At 41.3% G+C, this 22,698-nt stretch overlaps 2 protein-coding genes and 1 long non-coding RNA gene across 17 annotated transcripts in view; 2 read left to right on the top strand and 1 right to left on the bottom strand.

The window, feature by feature from the left end:
• LOC103234476 (major allergen I polypeptide chain 1-like) overlaps positions 1-3,631 on the bottom strand; it is a 95,008-nt gene extending 91,377 nt beyond the window's left edge. For 5 of the 13 annotated variants that reach the window (XR_005238201.2, XR_497628.3, XR_005238200.2 and 2 more), the window contains exons 1-2: positions 2,888-2,995; positions 1,785-1,982 (exon numbers count right to left, since the gene is read on the bottom strand). Coding sequence is in view for 1 of the 13 variants with exons in the window: in XM_007996274.3 (XP_007994465.1) it covers positions 2,888-2,903 (16 nt within the window). In the remaining 12 variants the exon portion in view is untranslated. Of the gene's footprint in view, positions 1-766; positions 885-1,784; positions 1,983-2,887 lie in introns of all 13 variants that reach the window. The other 8 variants (XR_005238207.2, XR_005238203.2, XR_012093200.1 and 5 more) reach the window with 6 other exon arrangements.
• ZNF302 (zinc finger protein 302) lies at positions 3,585-11,373 on the top strand. Of its 3 annotated transcripts, none has more exons than XM_073016658.1 (5): positions 3,745-3,916; positions 4,822-4,898; positions 8,890-9,010; positions 9,268-9,363; positions 10,308-11,373. In XM_073016658.1, exons 2-5 carry the CDS (start codon positions 4,890-4,892, stop codon positions 11,291-11,293), a joined length of 1,212 nt encoding a protein of 403 aa, XP_072872759.1. In that variant the 5' UTR covers positions 3,745-3,916; positions 4,822-4,889; the 3' UTR covers positions 11,294-11,373. The 3 variants fall into 3 exon arrangements, with proteins under 3 accessions (XP_072872760.1, XP_072872759.1, XP_037847144.1); XM_037991216.2 differs by having other exon boundaries at positions 9,265-9,363; XM_073016659.1 differs by lacking the exons at positions 3,745-3,916; positions 9,268-9,363; positions 10,308-11,373 and adding an exon at positions 3,585-3,736 and having other exon boundaries at positions 8,890-8,921.
• A 365-nt stretch (positions 11,374-11,738) lies between these two features.
• On the top strand, positions 11,739-22,170 carry LOC140711876 (uncharacterized). Its single transcript, XR_012093201.1, has 2 exons — positions 11,739-20,601; positions 22,048-22,170. It is a non-coding gene; the product is annotated as an uncharacterized lncRNA (long non-coding RNA).
• Positions 22,171-22,698: the final 528 nt, after the last annotated feature.

The raw sequence follows: 22,698 nt of genomic DNA, 5'->3' as shown, positions 1-22,698 counted from the left end.
TGGTCTTCTTTGGGGAACAAACGGTCTGGGCATAACAAAAGCAATTTAAAAAGTGAGAGCAAGTGAGAGCAACATATCTAATGAGAGGCAAGGAAAAGGAGCCATTTCTACAGTCCAGTGAGACCTGTAACTGCAGGAGAGACCAAGGTCACAGGAGAAATGCAGCCACTGCCAAACTGTAGCCCCGAAAAAAAACCAAAGGGCAACATTGCCCAGTGATGCAAATCCAGAAAAGGTCAGGTCCTGGGGTACAAAGCAGGTTATGGAATGAAGACTAACTCTGTTGGAATAAATATAAATCGCCCCTACATCCCCCAATTCACAATGAGCTAGTATCATCCTGACACCAAAATCCAACCACTCAAGGACATAGACAAAATGTTCTATGCAAGATATTGACAAAGTGAATGAAATTACATATAAAGAATACTATATGCTGATTAAGGAGGATTTACACCAGAAATGCAAGGTAGGTTTCAAATTACAAAATTATTTGATGTAATTTAACACATTCAGAGACTAAGGAAAAGAAAACTGTATGCATATTTCATTACATGCAAATGAGATGTCTTATAAAATTCATCTTTTCTTGATTTAAAAAATTCCTTCACAGAGGGTGCAGTGGCTCACGCCTATAGTTCCAGCACGTTGGGAGGCCGAGGTGGGCAGATCACTTGAGCCAGGAGTTCGACACCATGTTGGGCAACGCGGCAAAATCCTGTCTCTACAAAAATTACAAAAAATAGCCACGTGTGGTGGCACCTACCTATAATCCCAGCTACTCAGGAGGCTGAGGTGGGAGGATTTCTTAAGCCCAGGAGGATGAGGCTACAGTGAGCCATGACTGCACCACTGCACTTCAGCCCAGATAACAAAGCATGACCCTGTTTCAAAACAAAAATTAAAATTCTCTTAGAAATAGCGAGCCAAGTGTGGTGGCTCACGCCTGTAATCCCAGCACTTTGGGAGGCTGAGGCGGGCAGATCATGAGGTCAGGAGATCAAGACCATCCTGGCTAACATGGTGAAACCCTGTCTCTACTAAAAATACAAAAAATTAGCCGGGCGTGGTGGCCGGTGCCTGTAGTCCCAGCTACTCGGGAGGCTGAGGCAGGAGAATGGTGTGAACCCAGGAGGCGGAGCTTTCAGTGAACTGAGATCCGGCCACTGCACTCCAGCCTGGGTGACAGAGCCAGACTCTGTCTCAAAAAAAAAAAAAAAAAAAAGCAACTTTAAGCCACAATGGGTTACTATTTCACACCTCCTGTTTCACACCTAGTAGATTATCAAACTTTTAAAGTTTCACAAAGAGAGTGTTGGCAGTAAGAGTTGGCAACCAAAATAACCATAAACTCTGGTAGGAGTGAAAATTGGTACAACTTTGGAAAACAATTCATCATTGTACAGTAAAGTCATAGATGGGAATATACTTTGCACAAGCCAGTCTTTCCTTATTACATACTCTAAGCCTTTAGAGGAAGCCAGCTGATGCCACAGTGTTTTGTAAAACTGTAGCTGCTATAGGAATTCACCACCACACCCACAGGACACACCAAGGTAGAAGTGTCAGAGGTGTTTAAACCAGAGCAACTCCATCTTGAATAGGGCCTGGGTAAAATAAGGCTAAGACCAACTTCCCAGACACTTGGGACATTCTAAGTCACAGGATAACATTGGAGGTCGGCACAAGATACATGTCAGGTCATAAAGGCCTTGCTGCTTAAACAGGTTGCAGTAAAGAAGCCAGCCAAAACCCACCAAAATCAAGATGGCGAGGAGACTGACCTTTGGTGTCCTCACTGCTCCTTATGTGTCCAGAATGGGTTCCTTCTGGTGGGTTCGTGGTCCCACTGGTGTCAGGAGTGAAGCTGCAGGCCTTCACAGTGACTGTTACAGCTCATAAAGGCGGTGCGTCTGGAGTTGTTCATTCCTCCCAGTGGGTTGGTGGTCTGGCTGGCTTCAAGAGTGAAGCTGCATCTAGACCTTTGTGGTGTTACAGCTCATAAAAATAGTGCAGACCCAAAAAGCAAAAGAATAAAACACTTCACCCTGTGGAAGGGGACCCCAGCGGCTTGCGGCTGCTAGCTCCCATGGCCAGTTTTTATTCCCTTATTTGGCCCCGCCCACATCCCACTGACTGGTCTGTTTTACAGAGTACTGATTGGTCCGTTTTTACAGAGTGCTGATTGGTGCATTTACAAACATTTAGCTAGACACAGTGCTGATTGGTATGTTTACAAACCTTTAGCTAGACACAGCGCTGATTGGTGCATTTACAATCCTTCAGCTAGACAGAACAGTTCTCCAAGTCCCCACCTGACCCAGAAGCCCAGCCACCTTCACCTCTCAGTTATATGCTAATTATATGCATTAGTACACTAAGAGACACTCTCACCAGTGCCACCACAATTTACAAATGCCATAGTAAGCTTCAGAAGTTACCCTGCATGGTTTAAAAAGTGAGGAAGCCCTCAGCTCCGGGAAATTGCCCACCTCTTTCCTGGAAAACTCATGAATAATCCACCCCTTGCTTAGCATATCATCAAGCAATAACTACAAGTATCCTTAGTCCAGCAGCCCAAGCTGCTGCTCCAACAGTGGAGTACCCATTCTTTTGTTTCTTTACTTTCTTAATACACTTGCTTTGTCTTTGCACTGTGGACTCCCGTGGATTTTTCTTGTGTGAGATCTAAGAACCCTCTCTTGGGGTCTGGACCAGGACCCCTTTCTGGTAACAAGCACCACTTCACGAAGATCATGCAGGTCAGTACTTACTAAGTACAAAAAAGTCTATAACCACACTATTTATCATTTTAAAAATAAGTGAAGTCAATTGACATTTAAGTGTTAAAAAGAAAGTAAACAACCCAAATACACATAAAGAGTACCTGCTCTGGCTTGCATGCAGAGAGGTTCATTGCCCCTTTGGGTGGGTCGGGCAAGGTCAGAGCCTCAGAAGCACTTCTGGGGAGACGGGGTGTCAGGCGCTGATGGCTGCGGAAGGAGTGACTCCTCCCAGGATGAAAGTTTCCGTCCTCCCAGTGCTCACTCAAATTCAGTATTTCTAAGTAATTCCAGGGGGCGTAACGCGCCTCAGAACGGTCATTGGTGTCACAGATACGTGTCCCCTTGCATTTCCAGGAAATGTCCTTGGTTGGCGAACTACAGTCGTGATAGTCGGGTCACAGGGCGTTTTGTGAGCTATCCTCTTGGACAAATGAAGGACAAAAAACCAAAAAGAGCTCTGAAGATGAACTGCATAGCAGCACGGTTTGGGATGAGAGGGGCCCCCTTGCTAGCAAAGGCGAGCACTTCCGCGGTACCAGCAAGGGCTGCACACGTCCCGAAGGGAAACGTTTGTGTGAGCGCAGGAATGAGCCGGAAGACCTCGGCGCGGCTGCAGAGTTTTCTGGGAAATGTAATTTCTTGGTCCAGGCGCCATGACCCTTATAAGTAGAGGGTGTCCCTTGGTTCCGAGGTGTATCGTTCACCAGAGGACGACAGTGTGCCCCAGGACACTCCGCGTGGTCCTAGCTGGCCGGCTCTGGCTCGACAGCCCCAGGCGGCTTAGCTTCTTACGAAGCCATGACCGGTTTACCCGCTGCGCACAAGGTCCGCGCAGCCGCACAGACCCTTGGGAAGTGTGGTCTTCCGGTGCCGGCGGTTCGCGGCACCGGGGACAGGTGTCCCGCACGCGGAGGATTCTGGGAAATGTGGTTCGGCCGTGGGTACACGAGGTCAGTCCCGCGATAACCTCAGGGCTGGAGGCAGATTCCAAGCTAAGGAACGGTTTGGGGCAGTGTCGTTCCCGGAGGTCGGCGGCCGTTACCTGCTCACCAGCTACGCGGCGCGTCAGGTCCGCGGAGACGCGAGCTCCGGGCGCCTGCGGGGACGGTGAGGCCCTGCTGAGGACTCCGGCAAGTGTGGGTCCCGGGGACGACGGCGGGGCTCAGGCCTTGCGTCCGCCCCGCGGTTTGACACCGGCCGGGGCTTTGGCATTTCCTGCCCTTCGTGTCGAGTCGTGTAAACGCGGGGTGATGACGGCGCCGACCTCTTGGCACTGTTGTGAGAGCGAAGTGGGTGCGAGAGCAGACACCAGCCGCAGTTGTTTTGGGGTTATGTTGTCATCAAGCCGGCGCTTTCAGTTGTGTAACCTTGAACAAATAGGTTCTGTATCTCGGAATATCAGTTTTGTCTTCATTTAAAAAAAATATATATGGTTTAGAACTCCTGACCTCAAGTGATCCGCCTGCCTCCGCCTTCCAAAGTGCTGGGATTAAAAGCGTAAGCCACCGCACCAGCCTGGCCAACATGGCGAAACCCCGTCTCTACTAAAAATACAAAAAAAAAAAAAAAAAAAAAAATTAGCTGGGCGTGGTGGCACGTGTGTGTAATCCCAGCTCTTCGGGAGGCTGAGGCAGGAGAATCGCTTGAACCTGGGAGGCGGAGGTTGCAGTGAGCCGAGGTCGCTCCATTGTACTCCAGCCTGGGCGACAGAACGGGACTCCGTCTCAAAAAAAAGAGACAAAAAGAAAAAAGAAATCTGGAATAATGTGAATGTCCACCGTGCAAAGTGGTGAAGATTGAACAAGCTGATAGTTATTACTGTTGTTTTATCAGTCTTTTATATACAGAATAACTGATTTTCCCCGCAGGTGGCACCTGGTAAACGGTTAGCCCTTGCGGAGAAACACCCTGTTAGTTCCCAGGGAGACACTGGCGCCCCGGAGAGTGATTACCAGTGTGCCTTTCCATTATGGTGTGTCACAGGTGCCAGCCTTATTTTTCATGACTACTGTTTCCTGTCCTTCTGTGCCCTCAGGACACTGCCCATCTGTAAGATAAGAGCCTGGAAAGGGGACTCTATTGGCTATTGGAAATTGCAGAATAATGGCCCAGGTAAGTCGGTGTGTCCCCAAGTCTTCCTGAAACACTTCATGAGGCCTCTGTGTGTTTGCTTTGCTTCTGCCTGTTCCCACCTAATCAAGTCCATTTAAGGGACTGGATCTATGGTTCCTTTCACTATAGGAAGGATGGAGCCCACAAGAGAACACCAAGGTATTGCTCTCTTCACCCAGTGTTCCTCTTTTCTACAGTTTTCTGCTAGAAGACTTTCTAGATTGCCAAAATTTTTAAACTGTAATTCACAATGCAACTTTGGAATGTAAGGTTATTTGGTTTATGGTTGTCAAAACTGTACCATATGGTCTCAAGTGAAGAGATGTTTGGAGTCATCCTTGATTCTTCCTTTTGACTTATAACTAATATTCCGGTCCTCTAGTTGGATCTAAACGATACACGTGTACAGCATCTAACCATTAGCTAGCCCATCACCACCACCACCACTACCACCCCAGTCTGAGCCACCTGGATTATTGGGGTAGCCTCCTAGCTGTATTCCCAGCATCTGCCCTTAACCCGCATCGATCTATTCTCAGTACAACTGTTACTGTGATCCTATTGTTATATAAATTCCTGTCATTCTTCAACCTAAAATTTTTCAGTGGCTCTAACTGAATCACTTCTGCAGTGACCTATTTGTACAGTTAGGCCATTACCTCTCTGATCCCACCTTCCTTCTCTGCCTCCTCATTCCTTTGAGCTCTAGCCACTGTCACCAGTTGCTGTGCCATCCATGTGGAATATTCTTCCCCTACATATGCATAAGCTTGCATCCTTATCTCCTTCATGTATTTGTTCCGTGGTTACTTTCTCAGAAAAGCTTCCCTGAACGCCTATTTGCAATTGCAGTCACCTTCCCTTGACCAGCACTTCCACTCCTCCATCACTGCTTTGTTTTCCACGGCGCGTGTCACTCACTAGCTGATGTACTGTATGTTCAGTATATGCACCTGCTCATTGTCTGTTCCTGGTGGGAGGAATGTTTTTTCTTTTTTGTTGACTGCTGTAGCTTCAGTACCCAGAGTGTTACCTGGCACCAAATAGATTAGTAAGTAATTGTTGGGTGAATAAGATGAGTAATGAAGAACTGGTGGGGCAGAATCATGGCATGGAAGGTGAAGCTTTCACAGGAGGGGATGTAAGTAGCAGATGTACATGTTGGGTGAAGTCTGTTTTCCTGGAATAATTAGATAATTAGAACTGAAAAACTGGCATAGTGGTACATGCCTGTTGTCCCAGCTACTTGGGAGGCTGATGAGGTGGGAAGATTTCTTGAGCCCTGTGGTGTAAGGCTGTAGTGAGCTATGATTATGTCACTGCACTCCAGCTTGGTGACAGGGCAAGAACCTGTCTCTTAAAAAAAAAAAAAAAAAAAAAGGAAAGGCTAAAGTGAGCTAATACCAAAACCATTCATTGGTTCATCTTCTAAACACTTACGAAGTACCTGTTAGGAAAAGTTGTGCATGGATTTCAATGTACACTGACACACAGAACTTCATGATCTAGTGCAGTATTGTCTAAGAGAACTTTCTGCAGTGATGGAAGTGTTCTGCATGTGTACTAGTCGGTACGGTAGCCACTAGCCCTGTATGACTATTGAGTACTTGAATTTTGGCTTAAGCAACAGAGGAAATGAAGTTTAAATTTTATTTAATTATTTTATTTTTACATTTTAATTAATTTAAATGTTATAGCCAGGTTGGCTAGTGGCTCCTGTGTTGAAGATTGCAGCACTGGTAAAGAAGTAAGAAAGCATAAGAAATTTAAATAAGTGCTAGCATAGATATCCTATGTTCTTTTGGGGGCTCAGATGAGTGAACATCTCAAGCTGCCCGGGCAACTGAAGGAGAAGAAAGAAGCATCCTGGCTCTAAGTTGTAATGACTGGTTTGTCAAAGATATGAGAAATGTTATTTTTATTTGGGATATAGGCAACTAACACAGTGGCAACTCCAATTAACAGGTGAATTTAGAATAAATTTTGTGTAGCAAATTGAACTGTCAAATCTTACTTGAGGATAAGTTATTGTTTATTTGGAAAACATGTGTTGGATTGTATCTGCTTGCCTATATAAAAAGATGAGATTTCTTCTTGTCCTTTTAATCTCAATAGTGGATTGCTTGTGAAGTGCCTCAAGGTCTGATTTAATGCTTATTCAGTAATAAAACCGTTTTCTTTTTGTTTCTACATTTGTGGAGAGGATTTTCTGCCATTGGAAGGAGGTTTGAATTTTAATTGTTTTCCCCAAACCTGAGAAAAGTAAATTCTGGCTTTGAAACCAAAGACCCATGTCACTTGTGAACATGCACGCAAAATATCCAAATAAAGTGCTACAATACTGAATGAACTCTCAGAGCTAAAAAATTACCACAGTAGAGCAGTCTGTTTTACAAATCACAGACAGTAATAATGCTGTATTAAATGGATGTACTTTTTGCACATATTGTAATTTGACTAGCCAATAAGCTACTATTGAATATTTAAGCTTCTAAAGTTTTACTATTTTAAATAATACTGTGAAATGAGTACTATTGAGAAGAATTTCTAAGTACATCTGTGAGCATTTTTTTAGAATATTTTCTTTGAAATGTGCTCTTTTGTTTTTTTCTGTTACTTCCAGGTCCTATTTAAGGACTGTCTATGGCAGGAGTCCTCAACCTTTTTGACACCAGGGATCAGTTTTGTGGAAAACAATTTTTCCATGAAAGTGGGAGGTGCTGGAGGTAGTGGTTTGGGGACGAAACTGTTCTACATCAGATCATCAGGCGTTAGTTAGATTCACATAAGGAGCGTGCAGCCTCGATCCCTTGCATGCGCAGTTCACAGTAGAGATTGCGCTCCTGTAGGAATCTATGCCAGAGCTGATCTGACAGCAGGCGGAGCTCCGGTGGTAATGCTCACTTCCCTGCCACTTACCTCCTGCTGTGTTGCCCCATTCCTAAAAGCCACAGACCAGTACCAGTCCGTGACCGGGCGGTAGACCCCTGATCTATGACATCTTCAGTCTTTTCACCCAGGAGTCTCATATTTCAATTATTAAATGTTTGTCAGTACTCAGTTTAAGTATACACCATAAATATATTTTTCTTTTTTGTTTATGAATCAGTTATGTGTATGTTTTAGTCTATTTGTGCTGCTGTAACAGAATACCCCAGACTGAGTAGTTTATAAATAATGAAAATTGACTTCTCATGGTTTTGGTGCCTGGGAAGTCCAAGACTAAGGGGCAGACATCTGGCAAAGGCCTTCTTGCTGTGTCATTTTATGGTGGATGGGCAAAGAGAAGAGAGAGAGGCAAAGGGGGGCCTGAACTCATTTTTTTAAATAAGGAACCCTCTCCCCCAATGATGACATTAATCCGTTCATGAGGACAAAGTCCTCAAGGCCAATCATCTCCTAAAGGTCTCACCTCTCAATACTATTAGAATGGCGATTGAGTTCAATATATGCTTTTTTAGGGAATACAATCAAACCATATGTCTTATCAGTCTTTAATATAAAGATGTCTTTTTTTCTGAACCCATTTTTTGTGAGCTTTAGTGAATCTTCCTGAGTATCCCATTTGAGAGACAATCACTGTAACCTTATTTTTAATTACTTATTTTAATTACTTATTTTTAATTACTAGCACTTAAACTCTAAAAGATATAACTAAATACTTGACTCTGTGCTGTCAAATGTCAAATGTTGCTTTTTAAAAATTCATATAATTCTAAACTTTTAACAAAATTTACTGAAGTGAAGCTATCATATTTGTCTCTCATTCTTATTGTGTAAAAATTCTAACTACATAACTGTCCCCTTTATTGTATGTTAATTCCAACTACATAACTGTCCTGTTATTACTTAACTGAAATCACATTCCCAATCATTGTTACAACTCCTGAATCTTGTTTCATTTCTTCCACAAGCAGGCTGATTTTACCCCTTCTTCAGTGACAGAAGAGGCCTGGGCTATGACTGAGCTTAAATATATTTGCTATTTCAGGTGACATTTAGTGATGTGGCTATAGACTTCTCTCATGAAGAGTGGGCATGGCTCGATTCTGCTCAGAGGGACTTATACAAGGATGTGATGGTCCAGAATTATGAGAACCTGGTCTCTGTAGGTAAGGATATCACCCCTTCCACTCCAATAGGGGACACCTTTCTTTTGCCACTCTGAATTGCTGGAGAGCCTCCTAAGTAAATGGCTGAATATCTGTAGCATGTTCCCAAGGAAATGTGCAGCTCTGTTGTGCCCTGCCTGAAGCTTATCTTTCCATTTCAGTGAACACCCTTCATCCCTTCTTGTGGTCCCTCTTGTGATGGCCTCTCATAATAGAGGACCACAGCTTAAACAAGTCTATTTTCTTCCTGTAAGCAGGTCTTTCCGTAACTAAGCCATATGTGATCATGTTATTGGAGGATGGAAAAGAGCCCTGGATGGTGGAGAAAAAACTGTCAAAAGGTGTGATTCCAGGTGAGTCATGGTGAACGAGACTAAGGAAGTTTTTGTTAAAAGATGTTTATAGTGAGTGTGGAGGTATTTTACGGATACTGTCTTCAAAGATCTCAAATAGAAATGAAAAATTGAGGGATATTTAGCTTATATTTTCAAAACAATTACTTCTCCCTCTAAAATTATTATCTGTATCACTCATGTCATCTAATCAAGGTTAGAGATAATTCAAATTGTTACTATATTCATGACTAAGACAATTTATTCTTTCTTAATTCTACTTAAGCAAAATATACTAATAGTTTTAAGCTAAGAAAAGCTGTCTATTAGATGGAAAATCACTTTTCTAAATTTGTAGATGAAATATGAACATATTAGAGGAAGTAAGGGACATATAAATATGTTTCTAGGAATAATATTTTCTAATGTTTAAGAAATAATATGATTCACACAGTTTCTTCATAACCTCAGAAAGCCTAAATCCTTGTGAACATTTAGATTACTTTGTTTTTACTGCAATTGTTTAATGTAGTAGTATCAATTCTGTATTTTAAGCTTGATAATCTGGCAGCAAATTGAGATTAATGGAAGGTTGGAGAAAAAGGCTATGAGACAAAATGCAATCTTTCCCACATGAATATAGGCACAAAAAGATGATTTGTAATCCAGAATGCCTTCTACATCTTATTTCTGATAGTTTCCTTTTTTTCAATACTATTTTATCCATTTTGTATAGTTTACCCATTTCCTTTATCACACTCTGTTCCTACTTCTGTGAACTTTCTATTCTCTGCTCCATTTGAGCATTGTTCAGAAGTCACTGAAATATTTTGACTTGTCAGAGCTATGTGTTTTTTGGGGGCTTCATTTCTTATCCATTTCTCCTAATTCCACTGTAGAAGTTTTTTTCAAGAAGTGGGAAAAAAAAAAAAAAAGCAGTGCTTTGCTTTCTTGATATATTTCAGATTGGGAATCAAGATGGGAAAACAAGGAATTATCAACAAAGAAGGATATTTACAATGAAGATTCACCCCAAACAGTAACAATAGAAAAAGTTGTAAAACGACGTTTTGAATTCTCAAATTCTAATAAGAATTTGGAATATATAGAATGCAACAAATTTAGAAGCACCTTTCATTCAAAGTCTACTCTTTCTGAACCACAAAACAATTCTGCTGAAGGGAATTCACACAAATATGATATATTAAAGAAGAATGTATCAAAAAAGTCAGTTATAAAAAATGAGAGAATCAATGGTGGAAAGAAGCTTTTGAATTCTAATAAAAGTGGGGCAGCCTTCAACCAGAGCAAATCTCTTATCCTTCCCCAGACTTGTAATAGAGCTAAAATCTATACATGCAGTGAATGTGGGAAAGCCTTTGGCAAACAGTCAATCCTCAATCGCCATTGGAGAATTCATACAGGAGAGAAGCCGTATGAATGTCGTGAATGTGGGAAGACTTTTAGCCATGGCTCATCCCTTACACGGCATCAGATAAGTCATAGTGGAGAGAAACCTTACAAATGTGTTGAATGTGGGAAGGCCTTTAGCCATGGCTCATCACTTACTAACCATCAGAGCACTCACACTGGAGAGAAACCATACGAATGTATGAACTGTGGAAAGTCTTTTAGTCGTGTGTCCCTTCTCATTCAGCATCTAAGAATTCATACGCAAGAAAAACGCTATGAGTGTCGTATATGTGGAAAGGCCTTCATTCATAGTTCATCTCTCATTCATCATCAGAAAAGCCATACTGGAGAGAAACCTTATGAATGTAGAGAATGTGGGAAAGCTTTCTGCTGTAGCTCACACCTTACTCAACATCAAAGAATTCACAGTATAAAGAAAAAGTTTGAATGCAACAAATGTCTCAAAGTCTTTAGTAGCCTGTCATTTCTTGTTCAACATCAGAGTATTCATACTGAAGAAAATCCTTTTGAAGTTTAGAAATGCAGGAAATCCTTCAACCAGCTTGAATCACTGAATATGCATTTGAGAAATCACATTAGATTGAAACCCTATGAATGCAGTATATGTGGGAAAACCTTCAGTCATAGGTCATCCCTGCTTCAACATCACAATTCATACTGGAGAGAAACCTTACGAATGTATTAAATGTAGGAAGACCTTCAGCTGTAGTTCAAACCTTATTGAACTGCATCAATAAATTTCACTATAATCAGTTCATACAGAGTTTATACATCAGAATTCATACTGGAGAAAAGCCATATAAATGTAATGAGTGTGGAAAAGCTTTTAGCAAAGGCTCAAATCTTACTGCCCATCAAAGAGTACATAATGGAGAGAAACCCAATAATATGGTAAGTGTGGAAAAGCCTTTAGATCATATGAATCACTATACATGTGAGAAATCTTACAGAAGAGAAACTATTTGAAGCAGTGTTTATCATGGTAAACTTCATAGATCCTCCCTTATTTAACATCAGAAAAAATTTATACTGGCAAAAAGTTGTATGAATGTGGTGAATATGGGAGACTTTTAGCAATGATGCAGACATTTTTATTTATCAGAGTTTATACTGTAGAGAAATCATATGAAGTCAATAAATGTGGGAAAGCCTTTGTCAGTATTAATCCCTTAATTGACATAAGTATACTCACACTAGGAAAAAACTGTGTACATGTAGCAAACGTGGGAAAGACTACAGGCAATAGGAATCTCCTACAAACTCCTACAGGAAAAAAGTTGTATAAATGTGGAAAATTTAGAAATTAAAGGAATTCTTCAGTTCCAAGTGCATCCCTTATTCTACAGGAAATAAACTGGAGAGAAATCTCATCATGTAAGAGATGTAGCAAAGTGTTCACTAAGAGTGTCTATCTTGCTAGACATCAGAAGATGAATGGTAGAGCAACCTGAAGGATTTAGAAATTACATGTAAATCTGCAGTGGTGCTATTTGTAAACAGGATTCTATAGGAGAGCAAATAAACATAAGTATGCCTTTCTTAGAGCAGTAGCTTGCAGTTTCAGTTGAGTTCTACTTAGAAATTCTTTTTAGCTAGTGGGCATGTGAAGATATTTAGTCACCCAGAGAAGCCAGTAAATATTAAAATGTTAAAAATTAAACCTGCAAAAGAAGTAAAATGGTGTTAATAAAAGTTTGGTATCTAATAAGATCATTTTGTATATCATGAAGTCTTTCTCTGTGACTGTTTCTGGCAAAAAAATTTCACTAGTCTTAATATAGTCTTTAGTGGGAGACTAGCAAACTTCGAGAAAAATGGCCTGCTCTTTATACTAAGAATAGCAGTATTTTGGTGAGGATTATTCAGAGTCCATTTCCAGTAGGCTTAATTAAATACATTTCAAGAAAATTTACTGAGCATCACTCATGTGTATTACACAGGGATGGGATGTAGGAGTCCAGTAGTTCTGAGCTCTAGTGGTGTGTCAAAATCACTGGAAGGACTTGTTAAAGCACAGATTGCTAAGCCTCAATCCTAGAATTCCTGTATGAGTTGATTTGAATTTGCATTTTTCATACATTCTTAGGGGCCACTAACACTGTCCAGAATATAATAATAATGTTATGATGTCACTGACAACATACTATTTTCTCAGTCATACCTATTAACCATTCCTTGAGTATCTTCTGTGGACCTAATAGATAAGAAGCACTTCGTACTCTTTAAGAGCTCTGAGGTGTGTGTGTGTGTGTGTGTGTGAAGAGCGTTAAGCTTTGGAGTCTTGTTACCTGGGTTTAAATCCAAGTTGCATGTATACTGGCTTTGTGTGACCTTGGACCAACTTCTTCACTGTCATGCCTCAGTTTCTCCATCTGTAAAATGGTAATAAAGCTATTTCACAGCATTGTAAAAATTAAATGAGTTAATGCACAATGTTTACAACAATGCCTGGCCTCTCAATAGCGTTCAGTAAGTATTAGCTATTGATTTCATCTTCATCATCTCCTCATAGTTGCTTCATCATTCTGGTCTCAGATGTCACATCTAATCACTTGTTGCTCTTATCTGTTTACTGTTTCACATTTTTGGGGGAGAGCTCTTACAAAACATCCCCGTTTCCTTCCAACAAATCCTTTAGTATCTGAGCCATTTTGAGGGAATGTTTCTTGCCTAAAATAACCTGAGGAGAAACAAAGAGACCAGGTAGGAGATAAGATGAGAGTTCAACAGGTCTGTGAGAAGGAAGGAGGGCGCCCTACAGAGTTGGGAAATGGGCTGAGTGAAGGAGGCATCAGGCTTCCACATGGAGGAAAGGGGAGGTTTTACCCACTGAGACCAGAACACTACAGGTCTTCAGCAGCATCTGTGAGTACAGCATCCCATGGGCTAGGTGCCACTGCCTTCACTCTTCTGAATTGAAGTTACAGCCTGTCAATGAAGGTCACCGATGCCTGGAAAGTCAGAGTTTCCTTGTTAGCCTTGGGCCAGTCAGATGTGATTAGAGCTCAGTTGTTGATAAACACCTAGAAAGAAGCAAGGCACATATCACTGAGTACTTCCTGGGAGCTTAATTCTTTGCTGCTGACGGGGAGTCAGTCTTTAAACAAATTGCAGTTGTGTTAGAGGAAAACAGCTTTATATGCAGAAGTAATTGATGCAAGATACAAGACAATGACAATGCTGTATGGTGCAGAGTGTAAGCACTCTGGCATCAAATAGGGAAAAATAATGATCATAATACAATACCGTTAATAGCAACAACTGCGCCTTATGTTTGCTTTGTGTGCTGCATTCAGACAAATGCTCTCAGCTCTGGACACAAATTGCTAGGTGTGAATTCAGCCTATTGGGACTGTCACTTGCTTAATCTATAAATTTGGGGAAGTCACTTCATTTCCCAATTTCTCCATCAAAACAAAAATATTTCCCATCTTACCAGGTGGTTGTGAGAATTAAAAGATTTATAAAGCAAGCACCAAAGTGCCTCTGCATGGAAGTTTGTTGCTGTGTTTTCCCTGCTTTTAATAATCTTCCCACATACTGTAAGGTAAATATGGTCATCATCTTCATGCTAGTGACCTGAGTCTCTCTCAGAGTCACACATCTTAGGAATATAGGCTACATTTGAACATTCAGTAAAAGACCAAACAATATTGCCCTCCTAGGACAGATCTCAGAAGACGGGGATTTCTCTTGGCAACCATACAGGCTCTCTTGCCTACTTGAACAAAAAACATTTCCTTTGGTCATGCCGTTTCTTTTTTTTTTTTTTTTTTTTTTTTTGAGACGGAGTCTTTGCTCTGTCGCCCAGGCTGGAGTGCAGTGGCGCCATCTCGGCTCACTACAAGCTCCGCCTCCCGGGTTTACACCATTCTCCTGCCTCAGCCTCCCGAGTAGCTGGGACTACAGGCGTCCGCCACCTCGCCCGGCTAGTTTTTTGTATTTTGTAATAGAGACGGGGTTTCACCGGGTTAGCCAGGATGGTCTCGATCTCCTGACCTCGTGATCTGCCCGTCTCGGCCTCCCAAAGTGCTGGGATTACAGGCTTGAGCCACCGCGCCCGGCCGGTCATGCCGTTTCTTCTGCCTAGAATGTGTCCCATACCCCATTTATTACCACGCTTACCTAATGCCAATGGAGGCGTGCCTACCTTGCAAAGCTCACTAGGTGTGTCAAAGATGAACAAAGCTGGACATTAATGACAGTGGTGAGAACAGACTGATAACTATTGCAATGGGGAAAGGAATTTGGCATGAAGTGAACTCAGTTTTGATTTGTACAAAGGTGAATGAGTACGTTAAAGGGAAGGTGAAGAAATTGGGTGTGGTGAGGAGGGGTTCAGTGGACTCAGAAAAGTGAAAAATTACAAAACACAGGAAGGGAGGGGGCTGGTCTGTGTGCAGTGTATCTGGGTTTGCTGCTGGCACTTTGAGTTAGGCTCCTATCCTGCCACAGAGCCTGGGAGACAGGGGCCTTATCTTCAGGTGTTGACTAGAAGAAATTCTTTGGACAGCCTTTAGTTTTTCAGGCATCATTAGAAAGTGTTACTGTTGTTCAAGTCTTAATAGGCCACAGCTGACAGGCCTATTTTAGAAGGCTCAGAGGGGCCTGGGTAGAGTTTGGTCAAAGAAAATTTTTGTCAGGTGTCACCCTAGGCTTCCCCAGCCCACTGAGGAGGAATGGTGGTGAAGAAGAAAGAACATAGGCTCAAGGGATCAAGGTACAGGGTGTGAGTTTCTGCCAAGAGTTGTGTGACCCTGAGAAGGTAACAAGTTTTCCAAATCTCAGGTTCCTTTTCTGTAAAGCAGGAATAATAGAAACTAACTCTGAGGAAATTAGGATTAAATGAAATGCTACCTAAGTTACCCTCAGAGCTCAATAAATGTACTTATTGTTATTTTGCCTCTTTGCTTTCACACCACCCTGGCACACCCAACCAAGTCCAGATCTCTACTTTTGTAAGTGTGCCACGTTCCCTGTGCAAAGATTCCAGAAGATAAGAAATACTTAACCTAGAACCAGCAAGGCCAAAAAAATATATATATATATTTCTCCTAGTAGATGACATTGGTGCAGAACAGGGAAGGATGCAAGGGAGGAGAGGAGAGGGAGAGGCACTGCGGAAATCTGGACTCAGTGTCCCAGGCAGAGGGAAAAGCTGAGAAGTGGGAAAGAGTTTGGAATGATCAGGACAGGTTGGCAGGAGAGCAGTGAGCAAAGGAAGATGGAATAGAGGACAGATTTCTAGGACTGTATCTCTTTAGAAATAGCATCCAGAAGGTCCCTGCATGGTGCTGGGCACTGGGAACACACACATTAGCCATCTTTGGTACTCTCACCTCAACTGAATGATGGTTAATATTTCCCCTTTAAGACTTTCTTTAGGAAAATGGAGGTGAAAGGTAGCAAGGTAGCTTGCACAAGGCCACAGCCTTGAGATAGGGCACAGCACGATCCGAACATGTTTCCGGATTCTGCAGGCCATGCTCTCCCGAGGATCTGCACATGCCACTGTACATGAATGGTGGGGGTACTAAGAAGTTATAGTTCATACTTCCCCACCACATACCACTGATTTCCAGAAACAGGAATTTTTTCTTATAATACTTGATGTAAGTTTAGGACTCTGGATTGAGAGTGAGCCTATTAGCAGGAAGAGAAGGCCTGAAGAATCCCAGGATGCCACGATCTTCCATGTCAGTGTACCACAGCCATGTGGTTGAGAGTTCAAGAATATGAGACTGGGGGATAGTTAACACATCTGTGCTAGGAGGGAAGCAACTGTATCAGTACTTCAGACTCAGCTGAACTCTCTCCCAGGCCCTACAAAACTGTCTAGATGGGTCCTATCCTTCTTACTGGCCTTCCTAGCTTGGTCCCAAAGAGCCACCTGCACCCACTGGGTGGTGTGGGTAGACAGGTCATGTGACAAATGAAAGTTCACCCTGCCAGTACCAAAAGTCCAGCCCATGAGAATGCAGGCTGCAGGAAACACTCCTGTCTCAGGCTGTCATTTGGATATGAAGCACATGCTTCTGGGTAATGTAGCTCTTCACATTCTCTGAGGCAATAGCTAAGTTGCACCCAGAGGGGCACTAGGAAGGAGCATCAAAAGACTCTTATCATGAGAGTGGTACTTCACATCAGTTCTTATGAAGGGGCTTTCTTGTATGGATAGTTGTTCAATTTGGTGTTTAGGAAGGAAAGAATGATCACTGGAGGATTCTTTTCAACTATTTTATCCTACTTCCTCCCAAAACATATATTTTTTTTTCTAAACATGTTTTTGGATCTTTTTAAAAATACATCTGTGTTTTGTCAAGTGTTCCTTTACTCTCTTGAATATATCATACAATTTTAATAACTGTTTTAATATACTTGTTTCCCAATTCTACAATGTGTGTCATTTCTAGGTCTATTTATACTGGTTGATTGTTCTGATAATAGGTCATACTTTTCTCCTGCTTTTGCATTGAAATATTTTGCATTGTAATTAAATGCAAAGTAATTAAGTAATTAAAATAATTACTTTTCTGGTAATTATTTTTTCAATGCAAAATATTGTGAAATTAAAATTTGTTTAGGTGCTGGATAACTGCATTTCTACAAATATTCTTGAGTTTTGTTCTGTTACTCAGTTATTTGGAAATAGTTTAACCCATTGGAAACTTTTTGCAAGTTTTGTTAGGTGGCACAAGGCAGCCATGTGCAAGGTGAATTTTATATAATACTTTTCTCAGTTATCTACTTGTCTCCCCATGAATAACCAGGGTATTCCTCTTTTGCTTTAGGAATACAAAGTATTTCCAGCCCTGTGTAAATTCCAGACATTGCTTCCCCCTGCTCCTTTCAGTTGGTTGTTCTCTAGTCTTGGACTATTTTCTCACATGCGTAAACAGCAGTATTCAGTGAGGACTTAACAGGGACTTTCTGCAGAACCCTGAAGATCTCTCTGTGCAGCTCTCTCCTCTATAGTCTCCTGTCCTGAAAATATAGCCACCTTGGCCACCATAGACACCTAACTCTGTCTCAGGAACTCAGAGACTGCTGATTTTCCCTGGGATTCCCCCTTCCTGCACAGCAGTCTGGAAATTCTCTGAAGGCAATCCGAGGCAATTACGTGGTTCCTTGTTTCCCTCTCCCAGAGATCACTCTTCTGTGCTCCCTGATACCCAATTTCTGAAAATTATCATTTTTGTCGAGTGTTCGATGTTCTAGGTGGGAGTGTAAATCTGGCCCATGTTACACCATTGTGGCCAGAGACAGTAATCTTTTTGTCTTGTTTTGATGTCTTATGACACTCTATTGACTACAAACATGGGGAGAGTATTATTTATTATAATAAATATCATGCCAGAGTAGGCAAAGAACATAATGAAATTAAGGCTTTCAGGAGTAACTGTGGATTTTGGTGGGGGGGCAATATATGCAAATATTTATTGATAATTTCTAAGTGGAGGATGTTTCTTTAATGACTAAATTTTTTTTCCCTTATCTAACTTACATTTGGTAGTGGCAGAGAAATAACAAGATAGCTCAGTAAATACAAACATGTTAGCAGAGAAAGCAGGGAAAGGAGGGAGGCAATTGGAGGGCAGGAAGTGGGTAGAAGAGATACGGCCAGAGAAGCTAATAATGTAGCATTTGAGTGGTGTCCTGAAGAAAGGTTGGGATTGAGTTTTGAGTTTTGAAACATATGTTAGCATTCCAGGTTTTGTGCTAAGTGGTAGGTTCATAAATGACTACTACATTATTAATAATCATTCAATGAAGACTGAACTCAAAATTTCCCTAGGGAAAGAGAGTTCTAGAATATAAGATTTGTCACTTCCCAGCATCTTCACCACTCCTCTCCTCCCTTTTCATTTCCCACCATTTTTCATAACTCTCCTTGCCATTCCTTGTAATATATATTTGTTCGTTTGTTTTCCAGAGACAGGTTCTCAGTCTGTCGCCCAGGCTGGAGTGCAGTGATGCAGTCATAACTCACTGCAACCTGGAACTCCTGAGCTCAAGCGATTCTCCCACCTTAGTCTCTGGAGTCACTGGGACCACAGGTGTGCACCACCAAGACTGGCTAATTAAAAAAAAAAAAAATTTGTAGACATGGAATCTTGCTATGTTACCCAGGCTGGTCTTGAAGTCCTGGGCTCAAGCAGTGCTCTTGCATTGACCTCTCAAAGTGCTGGGATTACAGGTGTGAGCCACTATGCCCAGCTCTTGTAGTTTTTTGATTTGTGTACTCTACTTATCACTTCAGGACAGTCTTTATCACTCACTTCCTTTGTTGTCCTTTGTCATCTCCCACCAAGTTCAGCTTCCTTGCCACTCTTCCTCTGTGTCCACCGCCCCCTCACTTTGCATCACTCCTTCCCCTTCACTCTCTGTGTGAGCTGTGCCCCCCTTCCAGGCTCTATATTGGCATCACCTTTAGGGAAGGGGTTGCCCAGTTTATGGTACCAGCAACAGAGTGTGTGAGCACTTGTTTCTCCACATTCTGACACATTGCTTGTCAGACATTTTCTCCCTGCCAGTCCAATAGATGAGACAAAAAGTCATCCCAGGACAAATGTTTTAATGGTGCAGAGACTTACTGAATTAACCTCCATTCATGATGTCCTATGATAAACTTCTTCACTGAATGATTATTAATAATGTAGTAGTTATTAATGAACCTACCACCTAGCACAAAACCTGGAATGCTAACATACGTTTCAAAGCCACTTTTTGTGTTGTTTTCTTTGAACTTTTCTGCTAGGAACGTTTGCTCCTTTTCCCACCAGTATGTTGGTCTTTTTCTTATCATTTGTAGGAGCTGTGGAGGGACTCCACACATACTAGGAAAATAAGCCAATTGTAATATGACTTGCAAATATCTTCACCACATTTTCTCCTAACATTTTGAACTTTTTTTTGATGCAGTTGGCCATGCATAATATTTCATTTTTTATGCAGTCAAATTTATCAATTTGGGTTTTAAAATCTTTGGAATGGTCTTCTTTCTTCTGAGATTCTAAAAGGTATTCTTTTTTTTTTCCCAAGAGTTTCATGGGACTTTTTTTCTTACTCTTTCAATATAGAAATATTTCAGACATCTGAAGTTAATTTTGAAGTAGGCTGTGAGAGGTAGAGCTAACTGTTTAATTTCCTCAGATGTTCAATCAATGGATTCAACACCACTTTATTTAAAAAATCATCCAGATTGCCTTGATTAGCAAGTTACCTTTTTTCACAAAACTTTGATGATTTAGATCTATTTCTGTCTTTCCATTGAGAGTTCACTTATTGGTGCATGCCCACATGCATATGTGTGTTTTAAAGAATACTTCATAGGGCTTCTTGTCCCTAATACGCTATTTTGAAATTCTTTCTCAGCTATTTTTGCTTATTTTTCTAAGTATAATATGAATGTCATTCAAATGAACCATCTAATAGCATTTTGAGTTTCGTTTCTTTCATTCATCTTAATCCATGTGAGACTCTTCTATGTTGTTGCATGTGTCAATAGTTTGTTCCTCTTGTGGCTTCATAGCATTCAGTTGCATGAGTGTAACACACTTTGTGTATCCATCCACCAGTTGAACAACATTTGGGTTGTTTCCAGTTTCAATAAACTGAAATTTAAGTAAAAGTGTTATAAATATTGCTGATCAGGTTTTTTGTTTTGTTTTGTTTTGTTTTGTTTTGTTTTGTTTTTTTTGAGATGGAGTCTCCCTCTGTCGCCCAGACTGGAGTGCAGTGGCGTGATCTCAGTTCACTGCAACCTCTGCCTCTCGGGTTCAAGTGACTCTTCTGACTCAGCCTCCTGAGTAGCTGGGACTACAGGTGGGTGCCACCATGCCCAGGTAATTTTTGTATTTTTAGTAGAGACAGAGTTCCACCATATTGGACAGGCTGGTCTTGAACTCCTGACCTCGTGATCCGCCCACCTCGGCCTCCCAAAGTGCAGTAATTACAGGCATGAGCCAGTACGCCCAGCTGCTGATCAGGTTTTTTATGTGAACATAAATCTTCTTTCTCTTGGGTGAATACTTAGGAGAGGGATTGTTGGTTCATGATAAATGGAAGATTAATTTTATAAGGATAAAGTGCATCTTTTCCTTTAAAATAAATCTCATTAGAAGAACTCAAATGACTCCACACTAAAAAAACAAAGAGACAAATAATCCCTTTAAAAAATGGGCTAAGGACATGAACACACATTTCTCAAAATGTGGCATACAAATGGCCAACAGGTGAATGAAGAAAATGCTCAACACCACTAATTATCAAGGAAATGCAAATCAAAACTGCAATGAGATATCATCTTACCCCAGCTAGAATGGCTATTACTAAACAGACAAAAAAATAATAGATGCTATATGGATGTTTAGAAAAGATAACACTTATACACTGTTGCCTGAAATGTAAATTAGTGCAGCCACTAGGGAAAACAGTATGGTGATTTCTCAAAAACCCAAACAACTAAAAATGGAAGTACCACATGATCCAGCAATTCCCCTGCTGGACATTTATCCAGAGGAATATTAATCAGTGTATCAAAGAGATACCTGCATTCACATGTTCATTGCAGCACTATTCACAATAGCATAGATACGGAATCAACCTAAGCATTCATCAACACATGAATGGATAAAGCAAATGTGCTGTGGTGTATATACACAATGGAATAGTATATGGCCATAAAAAGAATGAAATCTTAATCACAGCAACATTGATGACATGGAGGTCATTATGCTGAGTGAAATAAGCCAGACACAGAAAGACAAATACTGCATATTCTCACTTCCATGTGGGAGCTAAAAGAGTTGATCATGGAGGCAGAAATTATAATAATAGCTATCAGAGGCTGGGAAGGGGAGGGAATGAAGAGAGCTAGGTTAACGGGTAGAAACATACAGTTAGATAAAATATATAAGCTCATTCTTTGATGGCAGAGTAGAATGACTATAGGTAACAATAATGTATTGTATATTTTAAAGTATCCAGAAAAAAGGATTTGAATTGTCTCAACACATGAAAATAATAAATACTCAAAATGATGGTGATGTAGTTTGGATGTGTGTCCCCTCCAAATCTCGTGTTGAAATGTGATCCCCAGTGTTGGAAATGGGGCCTAGTGGAGGTGTTGGAGTCATGGTGGTGGATCCTTCTTGAATGGCTTTGGACCCATCCCAGTGGTAACGTGTTCACAGGAGATCCGTTTGATTAAAAGAGATGGGGACCTCCCTGCTCTTGGTCCCTCTCTTCCACGTGACATGCCTGTTACAGCTCCACCTTCTGCCATGAATATGAGCTTCCTGAGGCCTCATTAGAAGCTGAGCAAAAGCTGGTGCCATGCTTGTACAGCCTGAAGAACTGTGAGCCAAATAAACCTCTTTTCTTTACAAATTACCCAGTGTCAGGTCTTTCTTTATAGCAATGCAAAATGGGCTAATAGAGATAGAGGCCAGATATGGTAGCTCACACCTACAATCCCAGCACTTTGGGAGGTCAAGGCAGCAGAATTGATTGAGGCCGAGTTCAAGACCAGCCTGGACAACAGAGTGAGGTCTTGTCTCTACAAGAAAACTGAAAAAATTAGCCAGGCACGGTGGTTGTCACCTGGGGTCCCAGCTACTCAGGAGGCTGAGGCAGGAGGATCACTTGAACCTAGGAACTCAAGGCTGCAGTGAGCTAGTATTGTGTCACTGCACTCCAGTCTGGCTGACAAGGCAAGACCTTATCTCTTAAAAGAGATAGATAGATAGATAGATAGATAGATAGATAGATAGATAGATGATAAATAGACCTCAAATACTGTTACTTGATCATTAACATTCTATGCATGTAACAATATTATGTATACCCCATTCATATGTACAATATGTACAATATTATGTATCAATTTTTAAAAATCTTATTGGTATTTTCCTTGTTATT

Source organism: Chlorocebus sabaeus, chromosome 6, assembly GCF_047675955.1.
Source record: "Chlorocebus sabaeus isolate Y175 chromosome 6, mChlSab1.0.hap1, whole genome shotgun sequence".
Taxonomy (NCBI): Eukaryota; Metazoa; Chordata; class Mammalia; order Primates; family Cercopithecidae; genus Chlorocebus; species Chlorocebus sabaeus.
Note: the sequence above shows the minus strand (reverse complement) of the source record. Positions and strands in the feature narration are given on the sequence as shown.